This window comes from Gigantopelta aegis, chromosome 10, assembly GCF_016097555.1.
Source record: "Gigantopelta aegis isolate Gae_Host chromosome 10, Gae_host_genome, whole genome shotgun sequence".
Lineage (NCBI taxonomy): Eukaryota > Metazoa > Mollusca > Gastropoda > Neomphalida > Peltospiridae > Gigantopelta > Gigantopelta aegis.
This window is the reverse complement of record NC_054708.1, coordinates 65,964,975-65,986,484: the sequence shown is the minus strand read 5'-3', so window position 1 is coordinate 65,986,484 and position 21,510 is coordinate 65,964,975. Positions and strand designations below refer to the sequence as shown.

Below are 21,510 nucleotides of genomic sequence, written 5' to 3'. Positions count from 1 at the left end.
TTCTTTTCCTTCACTGGTTTTGCAACCCACTGCTTGGTCATTTTTGTGAATACCAGATTGTATCTGTTCTCTCCATTTACTTCTGCCTGTTGTCTGCCTGTGTTTCTGGATTTCCTGCAAATCAAATACTGCTATATTAAAATTTAAATATTTGATTGTACAATAATATAAACGTAAGTAATAAGTATACACATACACCGAGATTATGGTGGTTTATCGTGATGTCGCCTCATTGGTTAGTCATCTCGGCCCAAGCGCAAAACTGCCCTCAGGTTACTGTTCAGTAAAGAATGCCTCCTAACATCCCAAAGCTTATGCATTTGGGTAAATACAAAAATATACATGAAATGATCAAATATATAATATGGTCAGGGGCGTAGCGTCATTTGGACCTGCGGGGGGGGGGGGGGGGGGGGGGGGAGAGAGTCGAATATGAACCAAGTGGACTTTTTTCTATTTTGTTTTTGCACCACCAGAAACTCCATATGTATAAACTTGTATGTTTTAGTTCTGAAAGCGGACCATTTGTTTCAGCGGGGGGGGGGGGGGGGGGGGGGGGGGCGGGCGTCCGAACACACACACACACACACACACACACACCCCGAACACCCCTAGCCTACGCCCCTGATGGTATAAATAAAAATGGTAAACAACTGACACAAAATCACAGAGCTTACAAAATGGTATAAACTTGGTACTAATTAAGTAGGATATAAAATTACCTGTAGGTCACAGGCTTTACTGCCAATACTGTTTTGCTACCAGGGATCGAAATTATTTGAAATTCATTCATCCAGTCCAGCAAGTCTGCCAGCTCGATATGTTTGACACCAATGTTTTGTTAGAAACAAAAAAACAGATAATTCTAATAAATGTTATGCTTCATTATTATAATCATTTTCATCTGTGGTGGAATCAATTTTACAAGTATTTCGATGTAGGTATGTGTTTGACTCGAACAAATGTGAGAGCAAAAATTTAAAATAATTGACGATCTGAGATAATGAATCAGACATTTGGTACCATGGTCATTTCACACTAAATCTGAGAAGTCATTTTATACCACAGGCAGGGTGTATGAAAACAGCATAGGACAAGTTAAAACGTTATCTTGAGTCGCCCACCTTGCGCATTCGTTACAGCATATTATTTTGGTATATCCAAAATGTAAGGTTTCGTATCCTAGTCATTACGTACCCTATTCCTTTCGTACCAGTATCAGTTCGAATATGAACCAAGTGGACCTTTTTCTATTTTGTTTTTGCACCACCAGAAACTCCATATGTATAAACCTGTATGTTTTAGTTCTGAAAGCGGACTATTTGCTTCGCGGTGGGGGGGGGGGGGGGGGGGGGGTTCGTCCGAACCTCCCTAGCCTACGCCCCTGTAGATCATGTACCAACATCCTGGTAATTATTATAACTGTTGACTTGTTTATTTTTTGTTAATGGTTACAAATTTGCAAGTAGTCCCACACAAAAAAAAACAAGGACCAAAACAGTTGGTACGAAATAACTTTTAGTTATGGTACAAAATGACTTTTTGCAATGGTACGAAACAACCTAATTAGGTAAAAACAACTAAATTAGGTACGAAACAACCAATTAATTTGATTAGGTACGAACTGACTATGACTTCCATTGGTCGATAACATCTGTTCACATTTCGTCAATACCACATTCATTGTTTGTGTGTTCATATACAAATCTTCTGCCGATTAAACGGTTTTCTCAACGGTTAAATGAACGAAAATGCTCGGTTTTATTTCTAACGTCATTCACCGAACGTCAGGGAATAAACTTGTGGCAAAAGTGACTCCTCTGGGGCGTAAACATGAAGTGGAGAATAAGGTATTTTTAAACCTTTTTTTGTACTTTTTCTTGTATGCACGCAACATTCAGGGGCGGGAAGTAGCCCAATGGTAAATCGTTCGACTGATGCGTGGTTCATTTAGGATCGATCCCGGAAGGTGGGTCTATTTGGACTATTTCTCTAGTGCTCCACAGCTGGTGTAACAAAAGCCGTTGTATGTACTACCCGTCCTGTGGGATTCTACATATAAACGATCCTTTGCTTCTGATCGGAAAGAGTAAAACAGTGCGTGGCGGCAGCTGATTTCCTCCCTCATTACCGGTTCTTAATCATATTTCCTTTCATTTCAACTTATTTTTGTGCTTATATCCAATTTAGGTTCAAGCACGCTGTCCTGGATACGCAACTCAGCTATCTGGGCTGTCTGTCCAGGACAGTGGGTTAGCTGTTGGTGGTTAGTGAGAGAGAAGAGTGTGTAGAGGTCCTACACCTACACACTGAGTTGTTGAAACTCGCTCTGGGTGGGGATGAACCCTGTACCTACCAGCCTATAGTCCAATGGCTTAATCACGACATCACCGAAGCCGGTTCTTAATCATAATTATGCACGACGCCATATAACCGTGTGTGTGGGAGCAGTTATTCCAAATGGAAACATGTAAGACTGAAGTTAAAATACACGGCGATTATGTGTCACCGGCCTCGGTGGTGTCGTGGTTAAGCCATCGGACATAAGGCTGGTAGGTACTGGGTTCGCAGCCCGGTACCGGCTCGCACCAAGAGCGAATTTTAACGACTGGGTATGCGTAAGACCACTACACCATCTTCTTTTTCACTACCCACCAACAACCAGGACAGCGTGCTTGAACCTAAATTAAATATAAGCACGAAAATTAGTTTAAACGAATGAATTAACACGGCGATTGTGTTATATTTTAGACTAATCAACTATATTCCTAGGTTATAGCTTCGTAAGATAAAAGATTAAAAGGTTTAATATGGACACATTATTTACAAATACTATTCTCAAATAAAACATAATAAGCTGTAGATTTATATATAATATTTATTTACAATCCATTCAGTCAAATCTGTCACGAAATAGTTGTAAATGGTCACAAAAACTTATATTATTACTTCTGAAATTAAAGAGAACTTTTATCAAAATATTTTGAACTAATCTTAAAAATAACAATTGATACAATAACAAGACATTTTCAATTTAAGCTTATGCAATGAATTTTAACAACTAATATGTATTTGCAAATATGTGGAAGGAAGGAAATGTTTTATTTAACAACACACTCAACACATTTTATTAACGGTTATATGGCGTCGAACATATGGTTAAGGACAACACATATATTGAGGGAGGAAACCCGTTGTCGCCACTGCATGGGCTACTGTAACTCTTTTCGATTAGCAGCAAGGGATCTTTTATATGCACCATCCCATACAGGATAGCACGTGCCATGGTCTTTGATGTACTAGTCATGGTGCACTGGCTGGAAAATAAGTGGAATACAAACTGACAATATGTGTACCTTCTGTTCGGACGATGCTGAATCATTAGAACATTAAATTTTCGAAGCCGCTATACTACTGTACTGCGGCGAACCTTTTACACAATGGTTTGAAACGAAAATTAGCAAACCAATTAATATAAACATCTGTATTGTTTTACTTGGTAATCTAAATGAAAGTGGCCAACTGGATCACTTGTAATAATTAAACAACATATATATCACTGCAAATTTGATAAAATGATGCTTAATTTTGATGAAGTAATTAATAGAATAAAACTGTTCAGAAATATCGACAAATGTATTTCTTCAGAAAATGAAGACTGCATCACAGATATATGGGGAATTTTACAATTATAATAACGATTATTATATTAAATTAACTTTATAAGTGTGGGTTGTTTGTTTTGTTTTTTGTTTGTTTTTGTGGTGTTTTTTTGTTGTTGTTTGTTTTTGTTTTTGTGGTGTGGTGTTTTTTGGTTATTAATTAGAAAACAAATATAGACCCTAGAAACCTTTCATGTTTTGTTATAGTTGACTATTTACTTCTTACTAAAGAGTGTATCCTTCATGAAATTTTAGTTGCTACATTGTGATTGCATAAAGATTTCTAAAAAAAACAATCTGTATTAACAATGTTCCCAATTATACTCATCCCACGTGAGTATAAAGCAAATGTAAATGTGGCATTTATGTTTTATGGAATAAACTCTTTAAAAATAACAAAACAAAACAACAGTTAATAATTATCCCTGGCAACATCTTTTGCTATACTTTTAACAGACAATTTCAAACAGTGTCCAACGAAACTTAAGTCGTGGCAAAAATCATATAATGTACACTTCACATGACAAAGGCTAAGATGTGTACATATGCAATATACAGGCGAACCTGTTTATAGCAACCACCGTTGTTAAGGGGCTACATTTGTATTCTCCCAAATCATCTGATATAGTATAAACTGACCTATATTAAGCAGCCAACTCTTGTAAAAGACCACTTTTTTTATATCCCCGTTGGTGGCTTCTTAACCAGCAAAAACAGCCACTTTATGACAACATGTCCTGTTGTATTGGCAGTATTCAAAGTTGTATTTAAAGTTGATGATACGTATAATGGATAATATAATCGGAAGACTGCCTTTCTCGTAGTTATATTTGACTTACGGTGGAGCAGGATATGCTCACCTCTCGTGAACACCTGATATCATGACAGTGATTCATATGTGCATATCATCACAACTGTGCTTATTCCAATGAGCTCTGTGTGTTGCTAGTTTTCATTTTATAAACTAGTTTGGGAATGGCAGTCTTCTTTTTGTGGCAGTGCAAGAGGGATGACATTTCCAGAAAACGATCTCCTCGGTGGTAGCTGTCCTCCTATAGACGAGTCACCAGATAGAGATTCGTGGAATGACCACTATTTTGCCAAATACCCATTCAACTTTGTATTGTGCAGAGATACGGCCTTAATCACGTACTAAGGTTTTGTCTTTCAGTTAAAGTTTGTTTTGATTAACGACACCACTAGAGCACATTGATTTATTAATCATCGGCTATTGGATGTCAAACGTGGTAATTCAGACATATTTTCATGAGAGGAAACCCGTTACATGTTTCCATTAGCAGCAAGAGACTTTTTATATGCATTTTCCAACAAACAGGAAAGCACATACCACGGCCTTTGACCAGTTGTGGTGCACAGGTTGGAACGATAAAAAATATATTAGTTGAATGGATCCACTAGCAAAATATATGTTAGTCTAGTGTTATGTCCTGAAAGTCTGTTTATGGAAACGACCTTTCATATACTTTTCATAAGTCTAGGGGCGAGGTTCAACTCTAGTGTACGGTGCTTGAGTCATAAGATCGAACTTTCTCAGTGGACCTATTTGTGATTTGGTTTTTCCTGTTTATCAAAAGCTCAAGAACTGTAAATAGCCGATGCTTAATAAATCGATGATCTCTAGTGGTGTCGTTAAACAAAACAAAGTTTAACTCTGTGTATGTCTGCATCAATATCATGTACATAGAACTGCTTTCGACTTTCTCCGTTCCGTTCCAAAGGAGAACGTGTTGCTATAATCATTAACCTCAACAGTCTACACATCTGCTTTTTCAACATACAGCATATGTGGCAAGTCAGCAAGAACAAGATCTATACATCTATTGTGTACCTAAAACGTGAGTGTTCTGTAGTAGACTTAGACTGTATGTACGTACCCAGGGGCGTAGCGTGATCTGGACCTGGGGGGGGGGGGTCGAATATGAACCAAGTGGACCTTTTTCTATTTTGTTTTTGCACCACCAGAAACTCCATATGTATAAACCTGTATGTTTTAGTTCTGAAAGCGGACCATTTGCTCCAGCGGGGGGGGGGGGGGGGGGGTCGTCCAAACCCCCCTAGCCTACGCCCCTGCCGGTGCCTATATCTTTTCAAAGTTCAGGCTGTAATATCATTTCATGCACGTCATGTTTGTGAGTCGTACTAATTGTAATTAAAACAGGTTGTTACATGTTGCTACTCCTGTTTTCACATCATCATTACTAGTAAGAATTGTGATATATTTATACACATTGTTTGTTTTTTAATGACTCCCTTATATTAATTTTACTTTTTATTTTTATTATTCTTTTGTGGTGTTGTTTTTGCTTGCTGCTGCCGCTGTTGCATTTTTTGCAATCTGATTAAAATTAGCTCTCGGGCGAGACTATTTATGCAATAGGTGAACTTGTTGTTCTATTTCAACATTAAAAAACAGGGGGAAAAGTGCAGTAATAAACTCTGGATTGTATACTAGTATAAACAGATTTTATGGCTATACCATCACAGTTGGGGGGGTTTCGTCTTGAAACGAATTCTGTATAAAATTTTATATTCAAATTAGTTTCCGGCATACTTCGTAATTCACAGGAATCATTTCGTATACCCTCGGCATAATCCCGAATTTTTTCAAATTCTTTTCAAATCACTGGCATGATTTTGCAAGTAAGGTTTTTATTGGTCGAATGAAAGGTCAACTGGACATGAGTTCCAACTGGGTGCCGTTAGATCCACAGGTAATAGTAATTAACCAGTGGAACTAATTTTTTTTGTTGCATAGATTCCATTGTGTTGAAAAGTGTTTTCAAATGCATAAACGTCCACTTCTGGTATTTATGAATTCCAAAACCCCATTCAGCGCTTGTCATGATGAAAGTTTCTTGTAGAATGCAGAAAACAGCATTTTAGGAAATCAGGTTTTCAAAACTTTCCAGTTACGTATGCCGCCCCTCCTCCTCAATTTCTCTAGAATTAACGTGCATGCTAGCAAGAGAGTTGAACTAGTCCAGTTAACTTTTAAAATACAGTATCCTCTATGGAAACTTAAAAATAATACACTGCAAAATTAATTAATTTTTGCTATTAATGTTTATGATATTTGCGATTGTAATTTCAAGGAATTATTAAGTGACTAGCGTTCATATTTTCAGATTATACCCAAGTTAAGTATACAAAATGAATCGTGAAACGTGTTGCCTTTACCAACATTTGACATGATGAATTTTATTTTTAGAAATAGGAAATGTTTTATTTAACGACGCACTCAACACATTTTATTTACGATTATATGGCGTCGGATATATGGTTAAGGACCACACAGATACTGAGGGAGGAAACCCACTGTCGCCACTCCATGGGCTATTATTTTCGATTAACAGCAAGGGATCTTTTATATGCACCATCCCATAGACAGGATAGCACATACCACGGCCTTTGATATACCAGTCGTGGTGCACTGGCTGGAGCGAGAAATAGCCCAATGGGCCCACTGACGGGGATTGATCCCAGACCGACCGCGCATCGAGCGAGCGCTGTACCACTGGGCTACGTCCCGCCCTTTATTTTTAGAATGCAGAGAATGTGTTTCAGAACATCTAGTTTTCAACATATTCCTAGCGATACTACTGTAATTACTGCTACTGCTACTACTACTACTACTACTACTAATAATAATAATAATAATAATAATACTAATACTAATACTAATACTAATACTACTAATAATACTACTAATAATACTAATAATACTAATACTAATAATACTAATAATACTAATACTAATACTAATAATATTACTAATACTACTAATACTAATACTAATACTAAGGCCGATTTTTTTTTTTACTTGTTTTATATTACTAGGAAAAACATTTTATTTTAGAAAATAATTTTATTTATGGATATTAAATAAGGGTGTTGACTACCGGTATCCAAAATAACCTCTGCATGTATAGAAATGCATTATGCAAACCAACAATACCATTCATCACAGTGTTTTCCCTAGAAATGAAGTAAGGCATGGTAAAGTGACGTTTTGGGGGCATATTTTATGTGCAGTTTTAAATATAAGGTTTTTTTTTTCCATTATACAATTTTCAAAAGGACAAAAACCGTATGGCCATTTTATTTTCTATATCTATTTCATAACTTAATTAAAAAAAGGAAATATGTAGTACTATCCACATAGGTGCGTTTAAAGGCTTCTTTTTACATGGGCTACTTATAAATTTATAAAAGGCAAGGCATTTTGATTTTGAGGGCAACATGGTGCTAACCTATCTGTGGGAGAGTACATACAAAAGACCCCTTGCTGTTTAATAATAGGCAGAAGGTTTACTCTCATACTAACACGTAACTTCTGTACTGGTCCAGGACAGACTTGGTTGAACCTTAATTGGATAGAAACCAGTAAATAAGTTATAACAATTTCTTTTAATGAAAACTGAAAAGAAGGGTTCTATATTTATCTGTCCAACAATAACATTTAAAAATTGTTTATGAATATTATCTTTCCTAGTGTATCTAAGAAATGGTAGACTTATCAATTGTATAATTTGCAATGTTAGTTTTATTCTGTATGCATCCAGTATTAAAGTACACACTTGGTTTGAAGTAATCAATTGGTCCAATGAATAGAAATGCAGTACAAATGCTCAGGATGCTCAAACGAATGTTGAAAAGTAAAGTTTGTTTTAATTAACGACGCCACTAGAGCACATTGATTTTTATCTTTAATATCATCGGCTATTGGACGTCAAACACATGGTCATTCTGACACTGCTTTTAGCGGAAACCCGCGAAGTTCCCAGTGACCACTTACAAAAAATAACGAAACGCATCGAGATTTTACTGACATATTTAATCATTTGATTTGGCAGTAAACTCCATCAGTATCGGTAAATATTCTCTCCCCTAGTTTATCAGAAGGTCACTAAATTTCTACAAGGCCAGTTTGTCGCTGGAGTAAATCATTAAATATAGTTATTATTATTATTATTATTATTAATCGGAACACCTCGCTACGCTAGATGTAGAGTAAATCGGAAAACACAGTAGGGTTATCCCCTAAATGACACAAAATTAGTGCTTGTGATAGTTTTGGAATGTTTTCGTGGAAATCGTTGTTATATTTAAAAAAAAACATTTTTGGATATACAAAAAATGTTTTAGGGTCGGCAGGTTCAAATTAGGGTCGGTCGGGTAACCGGAAACAAACAATATTTTATGATACGCCTAATATTACTACTACTAATACTATTACTAATACTAATACTAATACTACTAATACTAATACTAATACTAATACTAATACTAATAATACTAATACTACTACTAATACTAATAATAATAATAATAATAATACAACTACTACTACTAGTACTGCTACTAGTTGTGGTTGAAGTAGAAGAAATAGGTTCATGTCTTTGAATAACCCCCTACCTTTTCACACAATAGGCACTTACTCATAACTAAGCCACTCGTCCTCCGAATGAACCGTATCTGGAGGGGGGCACAGTCTCCAGTGTGTGGGTGTAAGTGTGTGTGTGTGTGTGTGTGTGTGTGTGTGCGTGTGTGTGTGCGTGCGTGCGTGCGTGTGTGTGTGTTTGCACATGTAGATCTTCATCGGGTCACACATAAACTTGCGTTTATTTTAACGGAAAAAGGTACAAAAAGTGTAATGTTGTGATACAACAGACTTTGAAATCTAATAAAAGTATTTTATTTAAAATTTGGAAAAACATAACCTTTTGGCTGGTTATACCATTCCCAAGATGTTTTCGGGCACCTGCTAATATCCGACTTCCGGTAGAAGTTTCTACACGATAATACCAATAGTTTCTATACCGCTTTTGACTGAGACATATTATAAAAATATAACTTAAAAGGGGTTGCATGATAAAAAAAATATATATATATTTTACTGCTTTTTGATATCGTAGTTATTTGGCTCGTTGTTACACCGTTATCTAAACCTCGCCAATTAACCATGATATCAAAACGTAGTAACCTGATATTCTATATTTATTATTTCTTTTTATCAAAACTTACTCTTAAAGCCGCACACCCTAGTTCCATCCAGCGAAAATAAATTATAATTTGGTTAATCTACAAACCTGTAACACACTTAGATCACGTTTTTATCAAATGGAGTGAAAAAGCAGGTTTTATATCGATAAATACCATGGGAATCCCCATGTGCCAATTGCTTGAAATAATTTTGAAAGTTAGTATTCTGATGTCACCGGTAGATGTCGCTCGAAGCACAACAATGCCTACGTCACGACAAATTTCACAGACTTGGGGTGCGTTTCTTTAATCTTCTGGACATGTTCCAACTGTTCTGTCCTGGTTGTATCCCCTCTCCAGATATCGTAAGACTTAGCAAAATTATTGGTTTTAAGGGTTTGTAACGTTTTGTATTGAGACACTTACTTGTCTGAACTTTATTGTTACTGAATATTTTCACGAACTGTGAAGAAAAATCTCACAAATGAACAACAACAAATCGGATGTTGATTGCGCGAACCGTGCACGAGAAAACAAACCGAACCAAAATGATAACGGCCACGTGATATACCAACGTCTGTGACATTGAAATGGAAATATCCCCTCTAAAAATAGATTAGACCTTGTCTGCTCAATGGTTTTTTCTCAGACGTGCGTGCGATTTTATGAAATACGAAAAATGCATTTTGTGGTATTACAAAAACCTGGATTACCAAAAAACACTTCAGGTGAATGGAAATGTATATTCTAAATAATAAACGGTAAGTAAAGTGCAATTTTATTTGTGAAAAAAAAATGGGTTTAATAGCGAAAAACAACGCCGTAATGGTTAACAACTAGCCGTAACTAGGATGTGTCCCTTTAACTTACTCCTATGTTTTAACTGTGGGAGTCACATTCACTCAAATATATACTAGTAGCAATCTACTAGTACTTCTACTACTACTACTATTTCTACTACTGCTGCTGCTGCTACTACTACCAGCAGTAGTAGTAGGAGAAGTGGTAGTAGTAGTGTAGTAGAAGTGGTAGTAGTAGTGTAGTAGAAGTAGTGGTAGTAATAATTGTAGTAGTAGTTATATTACTGCTGTTACTTTTGACAAGCTGGGGAGGGGTAGTAGTAGCAGCAGTAGCAACATCAGTCTTAGTAGTAGTAGTCGTTGTTGCAGTAGTAGTAGTAGTAGTAGTCGTCGTCGTAGTAGAAGTAGTAATAGTAGTGTAAGTAGAAGTAGTGATAGTAATAATTGTACTAGTAGTAGTAGTAATAGCAGTGTTAGTAGAAGTAGTGATAGTAATAGTAGCAGTAGTAGTTGTTGTTGTAGTAGTGATAGTAGTAGTAGTAGTAGCAGCAGTACTGCTGCTTTTGACAAGCTGGGGAGGGAATGGTTTACATCTTTGTGGACTTTATAATATATTTCAGATTTATTTTATTTTAATTTTGTTTGTCTTTTCAGTTTGCGAGTTTGTTTCGGGAGAAAATTATCCTACCGGATTCATAAGCTCATCTTGGTGTCCGTGGCCATTGTATTGTTGTGTGTAATTATATTTAGAAAGAACAATGTGAACCCGATAAGTCCTTTACTGCAGTCCAAAAATGAGATGCACGGTCCTTCTTTGATGAATACAACGTTTACAATTACACACGGCAGTATTACGAAAGGACTACCCAAAGCGACCTTCCAACTCCACAAGGGACACAGGTTTAACTTCACAATCAACAATAGCTGCAAATGGACGATCAATCTACTCGTTGTCGTGTGTAGCAGCTTTGCGAACATTCTAGAAAGACATGCCATTAGAGCTTCGTGGGGGTCTCAAGACACACTTGATTCTGACTCGGTCTTGATAATGTTTTTAATTGGCCAACAGGAGAAACGCCGCCCATTCATGCAGTCGTTAATAAACAAGGAAAACGAAATATACCAGGATATTATTCAGGCGAATTTTGTAGACACGTACTATAATCTGACAATGAAGTCCATATCTTTGCTTCAGTGGGCCAGCATGTACTGCAAATCTGCAAAATACGTTCTCAAGGTTGACGACGATGTGTATACCAATATTAAAATACTTCTGTCTCTTGTCGCCACACACAATTCAACTGAGAAATTTATGATGGGTTTATTAAGAAAGAACGTTGATGTTCTAAGGAACCAGACGAGAGGAACGGCCCAGAAGTGGGTTCTGTCTTATGAAGAATATCCTAATAAAACGTTTCCATTGTACTTGTTAGGTGCGGCATACCTCATTTCCGGACCTGCGGTAGCGGGACTCTATAACGCCACATTCAAGGTGCCGCTATTGAAGCTAGAGGATGTGTATATAACGGGACTATGTGCACAAGCTGCTGGGGTGTCTCGTATAAACAGCAGTAAACTGCTTTTCGTCACGAGACGCGCGCGTAAGCTCGCACATCATGCGGTGAACGCGTTCGATCTCAGACCAGCTACAATTCTTCGTGTGCATAGACTTTTACGCCGCATCACAAAGTGATGTTATTGACACACACACACACACACACGCGCGCGCGCGCGCGCGCGCGTAACAGACTTGTTTCGGTTGTACAATTTAAACTCCCCCACCCCGACTCTGAAGATTACGCAACCCACCCCCCACCTCAACTCATTTCCCAGTTGCTGACATTTTTTGAACCTCCTGGTATACATACACTGTAAATATATCAATATTAGTAGGCTGTTTTCTTCTGTGAAAGTGGAGCGGGACGTAGCCCAGTAGTAAAGCGCACACTCGATGCGCGGTCGGTCTGGGATCGATCCCCGTCGGTGGGCCCATTGGGCTGTTTCTCGTTCCAGCCAGTGCACCACGACTGGTATATCAAAGGCCGTGATATGTACTACCCTGTCTGTGGGATGGTGCATATAAAAGATCCCTTGCTGCTAATCGGAAAGATTAGCCCATAAAGTGGCGACAGCGGGTTTCCTCTTTTAATATCTGTGTGGTCCTTAACCATATGTCTGACGCCATATAACCGTAAATAAAATGTGTTGAGTGCGTCGTTAAATAAAACATTTCCTGCCTTCCTTCCTTCTTCTGTGAATAGATCCAGATCTACATACCATTTAGCGATATGTACTTAATGTATTTCGGTGATTTCATTAATTTCACTTAATCGCCAGACCTTCCAGCCGCTTCACAAAATAACTAATCGTCTGAAACATTTCGCGAATTGACTGGTTTCAATTCAAAAGGACGGCATTCAAATATTACTTGGAACGTTTGTACCAAACTTTACGGGTGTGACTTTACAAATCTTTTTTATGAACAATGATAGTTGAAAGCATGCAGTTTGGTTGTTCAAAGATTTTATGGAATACTATTTTGAAAATATTGACATAATTTTAGCAGGAGATTCCAATACTCGTGTTGGTTTGAAGTTACAGTGTCTGGTTACCATTTAATAATATCGTGCACAAATATGAAATACAACTTCAATTGCACTTTTAAAAAATTCGTGTGTGTTCGCTATGAATGGAGAACGTCAAAAGTATACGCTCGATTCGTGGCCTGTGCCACCATTACTCGGCAAAGCACAAACGACAGACTGTTGTCAGTTTCAGTTAACACGTGCGTTTGCGGAATTGAAATTGTAGGGTTCGTCTCAAAAAATGAAATGAGAAATCTTGCGCTGTACAAAGAACGTTCGGTTGAGGATACGTACTATTCTTTCGTTAAAACCGGTTTTGATCTTGACAACGTATTATCGACAATCGTACCTTCCTATTTAAGAATTAATATTTTATAAAGTGTTAGTAGAACTTTCAAAGTTTAGTTTGTATAACACATTGATCATGTAGGCTATATATTTTTAATAAAATATACTAAAGTAGAAAATGACCGTTTTCACTTTTTAATTTTACGTGTGTTGAAATCGACAAATTCAAATAAATATTATTTCGTTTGGAAAGGGTAAAGTTAGTTTGTTTTGTTTAACGACATCAGTGTTAGAGCATATTATTGATTTAATAATCATCTGCTTTTGGATGTCAAATGTTTGGTAATTTTGACATATAATCTAAGAGAGGAAACGGGCGCATGTGCAGGGGGGAGGGTATTGGGGGTCGATACCCTTACCTGCCCAAGATAAAAAAAATTGAAATATATTTTCTGGGGGAGTATGGCCCCATATAAACTTCGCTCAACGCAGTCTATAACCCCCAACCCCGCTGAAATCCCTGCACTCGCTATATTAAAAAAAAAATCTTTCTTTTTTTTTCTTTTTCTTTTTTTAGCAAGGGATCATTTATATGTACCATCCTACAGACAGGATATCACATACCATGGCCTTTTATATACCAGTCATGGCGCACTGGCTGGAACAATCCCGCCGATGGGGATCGATCCTAGACCGACCGCGCATTTAAAAAAACACACCACTTTTTTAGGTCTAAGTAATGAATAGAAATAACATAGTCTTCATAAATGTTACGTATATCGAACATACCGCCCTCTTCCTCTACCCCTAGAGCGTTACGTAATTATTAACACCCCCTTACATGTAACGCGTATGCCAACCACTGGTCACTCTCAAAATTTCAAGGCAAATTCCCACTGACCCCTGGAAAGGTATTGTACCATACCTCTATGGATATAAATATATTTTGGAGGTATGAGACGACCCCTCAATCAAGACAGTTAAAGTTGTTCAAAATCGCGTGAGCAGCTCAGCGCCTGCGCAAATCACGTAAATTCCCAGTTCTACTGGCGTCCAGCTAATTGAAGAAAAACAAGCTGGCCATTGCGTTTGCAGTTGATCTAGATAATGTAGATAAGCGAGCATTGCGAAACTATAGCGATGTGGTGGGCCTTTTATGTACCAAACAGAACTGGATCATCTATTCTAAATGATTAAATAATAAAAATATTCCAGACGCTGCAACTTTAAAAGAAGATGGACTATAGGTTTTATCTCAGACCTTCTGTCTGTTTGTCCATCTGTCCGTCCGTCCGTCCGTCTGTCCCACATATAGTTTTCCTGATGGGTTTTTTCACAATCCCTTGAAATATTGAGCTGAAATTCTGCTTATCGCTTTATTATGTACTGTTACAGATCAGTTTTGACTTACAGAGTTATGGCTCTTAAATTTAGGAGATACGAAAATGTGTTGGGCCCGGTAGGGGACAGGTACTGCTTTAGCAGTACTCTCAGAATGCTTGTTGAGAATGAAAATAAAATAGACTTACTAATATTAGGAGAAAATGTTGTTTCCTGTAAATATATTTTGTGAACACAGATCCTAACTTTGTTTTCAATACGAATGTTTACAAAGTATCTAGGAATACATCCAGTGATGTATACAAATTAAAAATTAAAAATAAATATGTACTTAGTATATGTATTTTCAAAACCCTTGTCATTTTTTAAAACTGAATAGCGGGAAACAACTGCAACAGAAGACTTAGAAAAGGTAAAACACAAACGGGTTATGTTCTATTTTGATGGGCTATGTCCGGTACAGCGATCTCGAATCTGACACAATAATGAGTTGGAAAGTTTTGAGGCTGTATTTCTTGGTTTTAACACTAGAAAGAAGTCACCAAAGAGAGAGTTTTGAATTGGAGATAAGATACATTTTAAAAGTTTTGTTTCTCTTTTTCCGGTGATAATCAAGAAATGAGTTCCGTGTCCTAAAAGAAACACACGAAACAATACTAAATCAATATTTTGGACGAATACGGTATTTATTTTTAAGATGGTTGTATTAACTAAACATCTTTTAATTTCGTTTGAAACTTAGGCCACATGGACAGTTAAAATGTACATTTTCTACTCGGTGTTGATTATTGCGCCACCAAGTGTGAACTTTTACGAGAACAAATGACTCTTGTCTACAACTGATATACAGATGATTACATTATCTGTTTAGATACGTCTGTGCGCACTTGTATGTCACATACTAAATTGATCCAAATGTGTTTAATAAAATGGGAATTTGTTTACTATAAATGTGAACAAAATCTGTGAAAATAGACAGAAGAGAATAATGGAACACTTGATATTGTAGACTAAATGTCGGTCATTGTTAGATTAGCAGAGTCTGCATTCAACACAAATATGCAATGTGGATTGGAATGTTAGTAATGTGAGACTAGATGTTAGTATTATGAGACTGAATGTTAGTAAAGTGAGATTAAATGATAGTGATGTGAAACTGAATGTTAGTAATGTGAGATTGGATGTTAGTATTGTGAGATTGAATATTAGTAATGTGAGATTGGATGTTAGTAATGCGAGATTGAATGTTTGTAATGTGAGATTAAATGTTCGAAATGTGAGATTGGATGTTAGTAATGTATGTTCATAATGTGAGATTGAATATCAGTAGTGTGATATTGAATGTTAGTAGTGTGAGATGGAATGTCAGTAGTGTGAGATTGGATGTCAGTAGTGTGAGATTGAATGTCAGTAGTGAGAGAATGGATGTTAGTAGTGTGAGATGGAATGTCAGTAGTGTGAGATTGAATGTCAGTAGTGTGAGATTGAATGTTAGTAATGCATGTTCATAATGTGAGATTGAATATCAGAAATATGAGATTGGATGTCAGTAGTGTGAGATTGAATGTCAGTAGTGTGAGATTCAATGTCAGTAGTGTGAGATTGAATATCAGTAAAATGAGATTGGATGTCAGTAATACGCTTAACATCTTGATGCTATGGATGAGTATTTTGACTACAGTCAGTTGTTTCTGTTGGTTGGTGTAATCACTTACTTTTATAATTAGTATAGGTATGCCTTACACATTGTCCTTAACCTAGTTACGATAGAATTTTTAAAATGTCGTATTTTATACCATATGTCTGTTAATAAAGTGCATATTTAAAACAAAATGTTCAATATGGAGTCTAATGAATACCACTAATTGTATAGTAATCCTTTAATGCATCAAATATAATAAACGCACATTAGCTGTGTTTTAAAACACCATCTCGTTACCTTATATATGAGAAATAAAATATACTAAGAGAAAAAAAAGGTTTAGCAATTTGGTACTGCTACATTGTACTTGAACCCCAAGCTACATTCATTGACGTTAGAGTTACGCATTTCATTGTGTACTGAAAATCTCCTGTTACTTATACTTTCAAATGATGCATCGACTAAAACCAGTGTTTGATTTCTGTTTGAAATGCACGAGTTTTCTCCCTTTTTTTAAGGATATTTACCAAATTTCTTAACTTGTTTGTTTTAGTATAAATTGAACTATTTTTTACAGGTCAGATGAACGACAAACATTCAGACGACGTTTTAGAATGTTGTGGGGGTTAATTGTCGTCATTACATGCTGTAATTTCGCCATAATGAATTACTTCATTTATGACTTTCGCCACAAGCAGACGAACACCGTGTCTTCACCGGAGAAATTGAGGGCGCTTCTTAATTCTGACGTCACTGTTCATCACGGACCGATTCCCTATCATTTCCGGTACGATATTAATCAGATTCCAACATGTAACAATTCCATCGAACTTCTAATTTTTGTATTTAGCTCCCCTTACAATGAACGGTTTAGAAATGCTATAAGGACAAGTTGGGCATCAAAGTCTTACTCTGTCGAATTCAATGCCAAAGTTTTGTTTTTGTTTGGGATGGACCCACACGAAGGAAACAACAGTGTGGTGGAGTCTGAAAACGAGCGACATCACGATGTGGTTCGAGCAAACTTCGTGGACAGTTACGAAAACCTGACGCTGAAGAGTTTAGCCATGTTGAACTGGGTGTTGACGTACTGTCCCAGCACCAAGTATCTGTTAAAGTCTGACGATGATGTGTATGTTAACATCCCTGTTCTTCTTACCAAGCTTGGGAAATTCGAATCTTCAGAACAAAAGTTCCTGATAGGACGAATACAGCCGGTGATACCGGTACCTCGAGAAGACGACATTCCAAAGCCAAAAGCAAAATGGATTATGTCGAGAAAGGAATATAGTGAAGATCTATATCCCGCGTATCTGATTGGTAGCGCATATGCAATGACTCGCGCATCAGTACCAGACTTGTATGCGGCCAGCATGGAAGTACACTATATCAAAATGGAAGATGTTTTTCTCACTGGTCTGTGTGCTAACAAGGCGGGTATTCGACGTATACACATGGACTGTTTGGAAACAATAAGGTCATGTAAACTAAGATCCCAAGCTTTCAGCAAAGACAGCCTGTCACCTCGGTTAATTAAAATATTGCATTTCCGTATCCAGTACGTTCCGGACCACTGCAAAAAGGCTTAATACTAGTAGTCAGAATATGAATTCGTGCCTGCCGTCGTATCAGTTACCTCCCCTGGTGAAAAACACGTCTGGTGCAATCGTGCAAGCCATTTGTGTATTGTGTATTGGTTTCTTTAGCGAATGTTTGACACTGCGTCCACAAACAAAAAATCAGTTTCGTCTCCATGATAATCTGTCCTACGAATGTACTCTTATTTTTAAAAACAAAAATGTATGTATTAAGAGTAAAATTGCAGGAACAGTTGACGTTTGATAATTGCTTGTACGTGTATGCATTATATTACATTCAAATTCTGTATCTGTTCAGTCTGGATAATCTGTTAATCATCTACTGACAATTATTCATAAGAAAAGAATTAAAACTCGGGGGGGGGGGGGGGGGGACCCGAAAAGATTGCTAGACATCAGAATTGTTATGTTCGTTTTCCTAAAATGTCTGTTTATATTGGTTCTCGAGAATTTCATTTTGTAATTTGTCTTAAAATATTTAAAATATTTTTACAAATTATTTATAAGTACATGTTTTGTTGAACAACATACATATTTTGATAAAACACCACTTTTGATTGCATTTTAAAATGTTTTTATTTATTTTTCTTCGTTTTCTTTTCTTTCTTCTTTTCTGTTTTAATAGGGGGGGGGGTTTAAGTGTTTAAAGGTATGATCCTGTTACAACTTTCTGTTAAAAAATTCTAAAACTTCGTTTCTTCCATGAAATAGTAAAAACAGATTATATTTGATCAGTGAAATTAACATATTTCTGAGCATATAATCGCCAACAAACTCGTTAGATACGCTATAACTCAAAATGTTCTACTTTCAACTGGAGACAACAAACGTTTACGTTCATAATCTTTTGAACGGTTTTGAATTGTCACACAACTTTGATGATTCAATAGTGTGTGTTTCTGAAACATATTTTGAAAAGAGCAGTATCATTAAAATTGTGGTGCACGGCAAACGGTTATGTCAAGACACTGCCATGGATGTTTGTTTTTGTTTGTTTGTTTTTGTTGTTGTTTTGGTTTTGTTATTATTGTTGTTGTTTTGTTGTTGTTGTTGTTGGTGGTGGTGGTAGTGTTGTTTTGTTGTTGGTGGTGTTGTTGTGTTGTTGTTTTGTTATTGTTGTTGTTATTTTGTTGTTGTTTTGTTGTTGTTGTTGTTTACATAATGACAACCAAGATCATTATGATCTTGGTTGTCATGATGTTAAAACAACAACAACAAAAATGCCTCGGAGAATGAAAAACTCCGCGGCAATTTTCACGGCATTGCTGACTGTCGCGGGCAATTGCAGGAGTTGTCATACCAAATGTATAGAAACAAATATTCTGGGCAATACACTTGAAGTTTCGACACAAAGTAACATGCAGTATTTTAGGGCCATCATTATTTGAAGGTTTGTTGCCAGGACATAATTGGAAACAAACGACACCACTAGAGCACGTTGATTTATAAAATCACTGGCTAATAGAAGTCGAACGTTTGGTAATTATAACATAACAATTTTAGGGGAAACTCGCTACATTTTTTCTTTAGAAGCAAGGGATTTTTGATATGCACGTTTTTCTAACAGACCACATACCACGGCTTTTAAAGGTACCAATTGTGGGGCACTGGTTGGAACGGGAAAAAACAAATCTACACACCTCGATCCCGCAAAACAAAAGGACACGCCCCAGCTGTGTATATATTTAGTTTGGTCTACGTTTTATAGATAGATTTGCATTCAAGTCGAACAAAAAGTTAGTTTTATTTAACGACACCACTAGAGCACATTGTTTTATTTATCATCGGCTATGGATGTCAAACATTTTATAATTTTAGAAAAAGGCTTAGAGAGGAAACTCGTTACATTTTTCCATTAGTAGCAAGGGATCTTATATTACCCATCCCACAGACAGAATAGCACATACCACGGCCTTTGATATACCAATCATAGAGTCAAGTTGAACAAATACAATTATTTTTAAAAATTAATTTTCATGACATTTCAAACCAGTCCAATGTTGTGATTACATATCTGCGACGAAATAGCCAGTGGATTTCTGCTACATTTGTTTTGTGTCTTTTTCATCAGTTAATCCCTTGCTGCTAATTATTCAAAAAGAGTAGCCCATGAAGTGGTGACAGTGGGTTTCTTTTTTAATCATCTCTATGGTCCTTAGCCTTATGTCCGTAGTTAAAAAAATTTAAGTACGTCGTTAAATAAAACCTTTCTCTCTTCTTCCTTTCATCAGTTGCTACGGAAAGAAAGAAAGAAAGAAATGTTTTATTTAACGACGCACCCAACACATTTTATTTACGGTTATATGGCGTCAGACATATGGTTAAGGACCACACAGATTTTGAGAGGAAACCCGCTGTCGCCACTACATGGGCTACTCTTTCCGATTAGCAGCAAGGGATCTTTTAGTTGCGCTTCCCACAGGCAGGATAGCACAAACCATGGCCTTTGTTGAACCAGTTATGGATCATTGGTCGGTGCAAGTGGTTTACACCTACCCATTGAGCCTTGCGGAGCACTCACTCAGGGTTTGGAGTCGGTATCTGGATTAAAAATCCCATGCCTCGAATGGGATCCGAACCCAGTATCTACCAGCCTCAAGACCGATGGCCTAACCATGACGTCACCGAGGCCGGTCAGTTGCTACGGATTTTGTATTTTATTGAGAGTCCACCCATGTTCGAAAAAGCAATCTTTACTGCCAAATTTACTTTGAATTTTCCTTATACCATAGTGGGTATCCCTTACAGTGATTTTCAACATCACATTAGCAAATAAATACCGGCCTCGGTTGCGTCGTAGTTAAGCTATCGGACATAAGGCTGGTAGGTACAGGGTTCGCAACTCGATACCGGCTCCCACCCAGAGCGAGTTTTAACTATGGGTAGGTGTAAGGCCCCTACACACTCTTCTCTCTCGCTAACCACTAACAATTAACATCTAAGCCACTGTCCTGGACAGACAGCCCAGATAGCTGAGGTGTGTGCCCAGGACAGCGCCCTTGAACCTTAATTGGATATAAGCACGAAAATAAATTGAAATGAAATGAATGGCAAATAAATCTTCTTCTTCTTTTTTTGACTTGTCAAGATGATTGAAGGAAACACATCACCAGTTCCGTGGTATGTGCTATCCTGTCTGTGGGATAGCCAGTGCACCACGACTGGTATATCAAAGGCCGTGGTATGTACTACCCTGTCTGTGGGATGGTGCATATAAAAGATCCCTTACTGCTAATCGAAAAGAGTAGCCCTTGAAGTGGCGACAGTGGGTTTCCTCCCTCAGTATCTGTGAGGTCCTTAACCATATGTCCGACGCCATATAATCGTAAATAAAATGTGCTGAGTGCGTCGTTAAATAAAACATTTGGGCAATTTGGGCCTGTCTGTGGGATGGTGCATATCCCTTGCTGCTAATCGAAAAGAGTAGCCCATGAAGTGGCGACAGCGGGTTTCCTCTATCAATATCCTTGACCATATGTCCGACGTCATATAATCGTAAATAAAACATGTGTTGAGTGCGTCGTTAAGTAAATAATTTCCTCCATTGCCTTGCTATTCTGAGGGTAAATGAGAATCACTTCCGTTTTCGGA

The 21,510-nt window shown here is 37.2% G+C and overlaps 1 protein-coding gene across 2 annotated transcripts; it reads left to right on the top strand.

Moving 5' to 3' along the window:
- Window positions 1-1,401: 1,401 nt before the first annotated feature.
- Window positions 1,402-18,897, top strand: LOC121384679 (beta-1,3-galactosyltransferase 5-like). 2 transcript variants are annotated; one of them, XM_041515166.1, is made up of 2 exons: window positions 1,402-1,850; window positions 16,899-18,897. In XM_041515166.1, exons 1-2 carry the CDS (start codon window positions 1,834-1,836, stop codon window positions 17,908-17,910), a joined length of 1,029 nt encoding a protein of 342 aa, XP_041371100.1. In that variant the 5' UTR covers window positions 1,402-1,833; the 3' UTR covers window positions 17,911-18,897. The 2 variants fall into 2 exon arrangements, with proteins under 2 accessions (XP_041371100.1, XP_041371098.1); XM_041515164.1 differs by lacking the exon at window positions 16,899-18,897 and adding an exon at window positions 11,120-12,500.
- The last annotated feature ends 2,613 nt before the right edge of the window (window positions 18,898-21,510 follow it).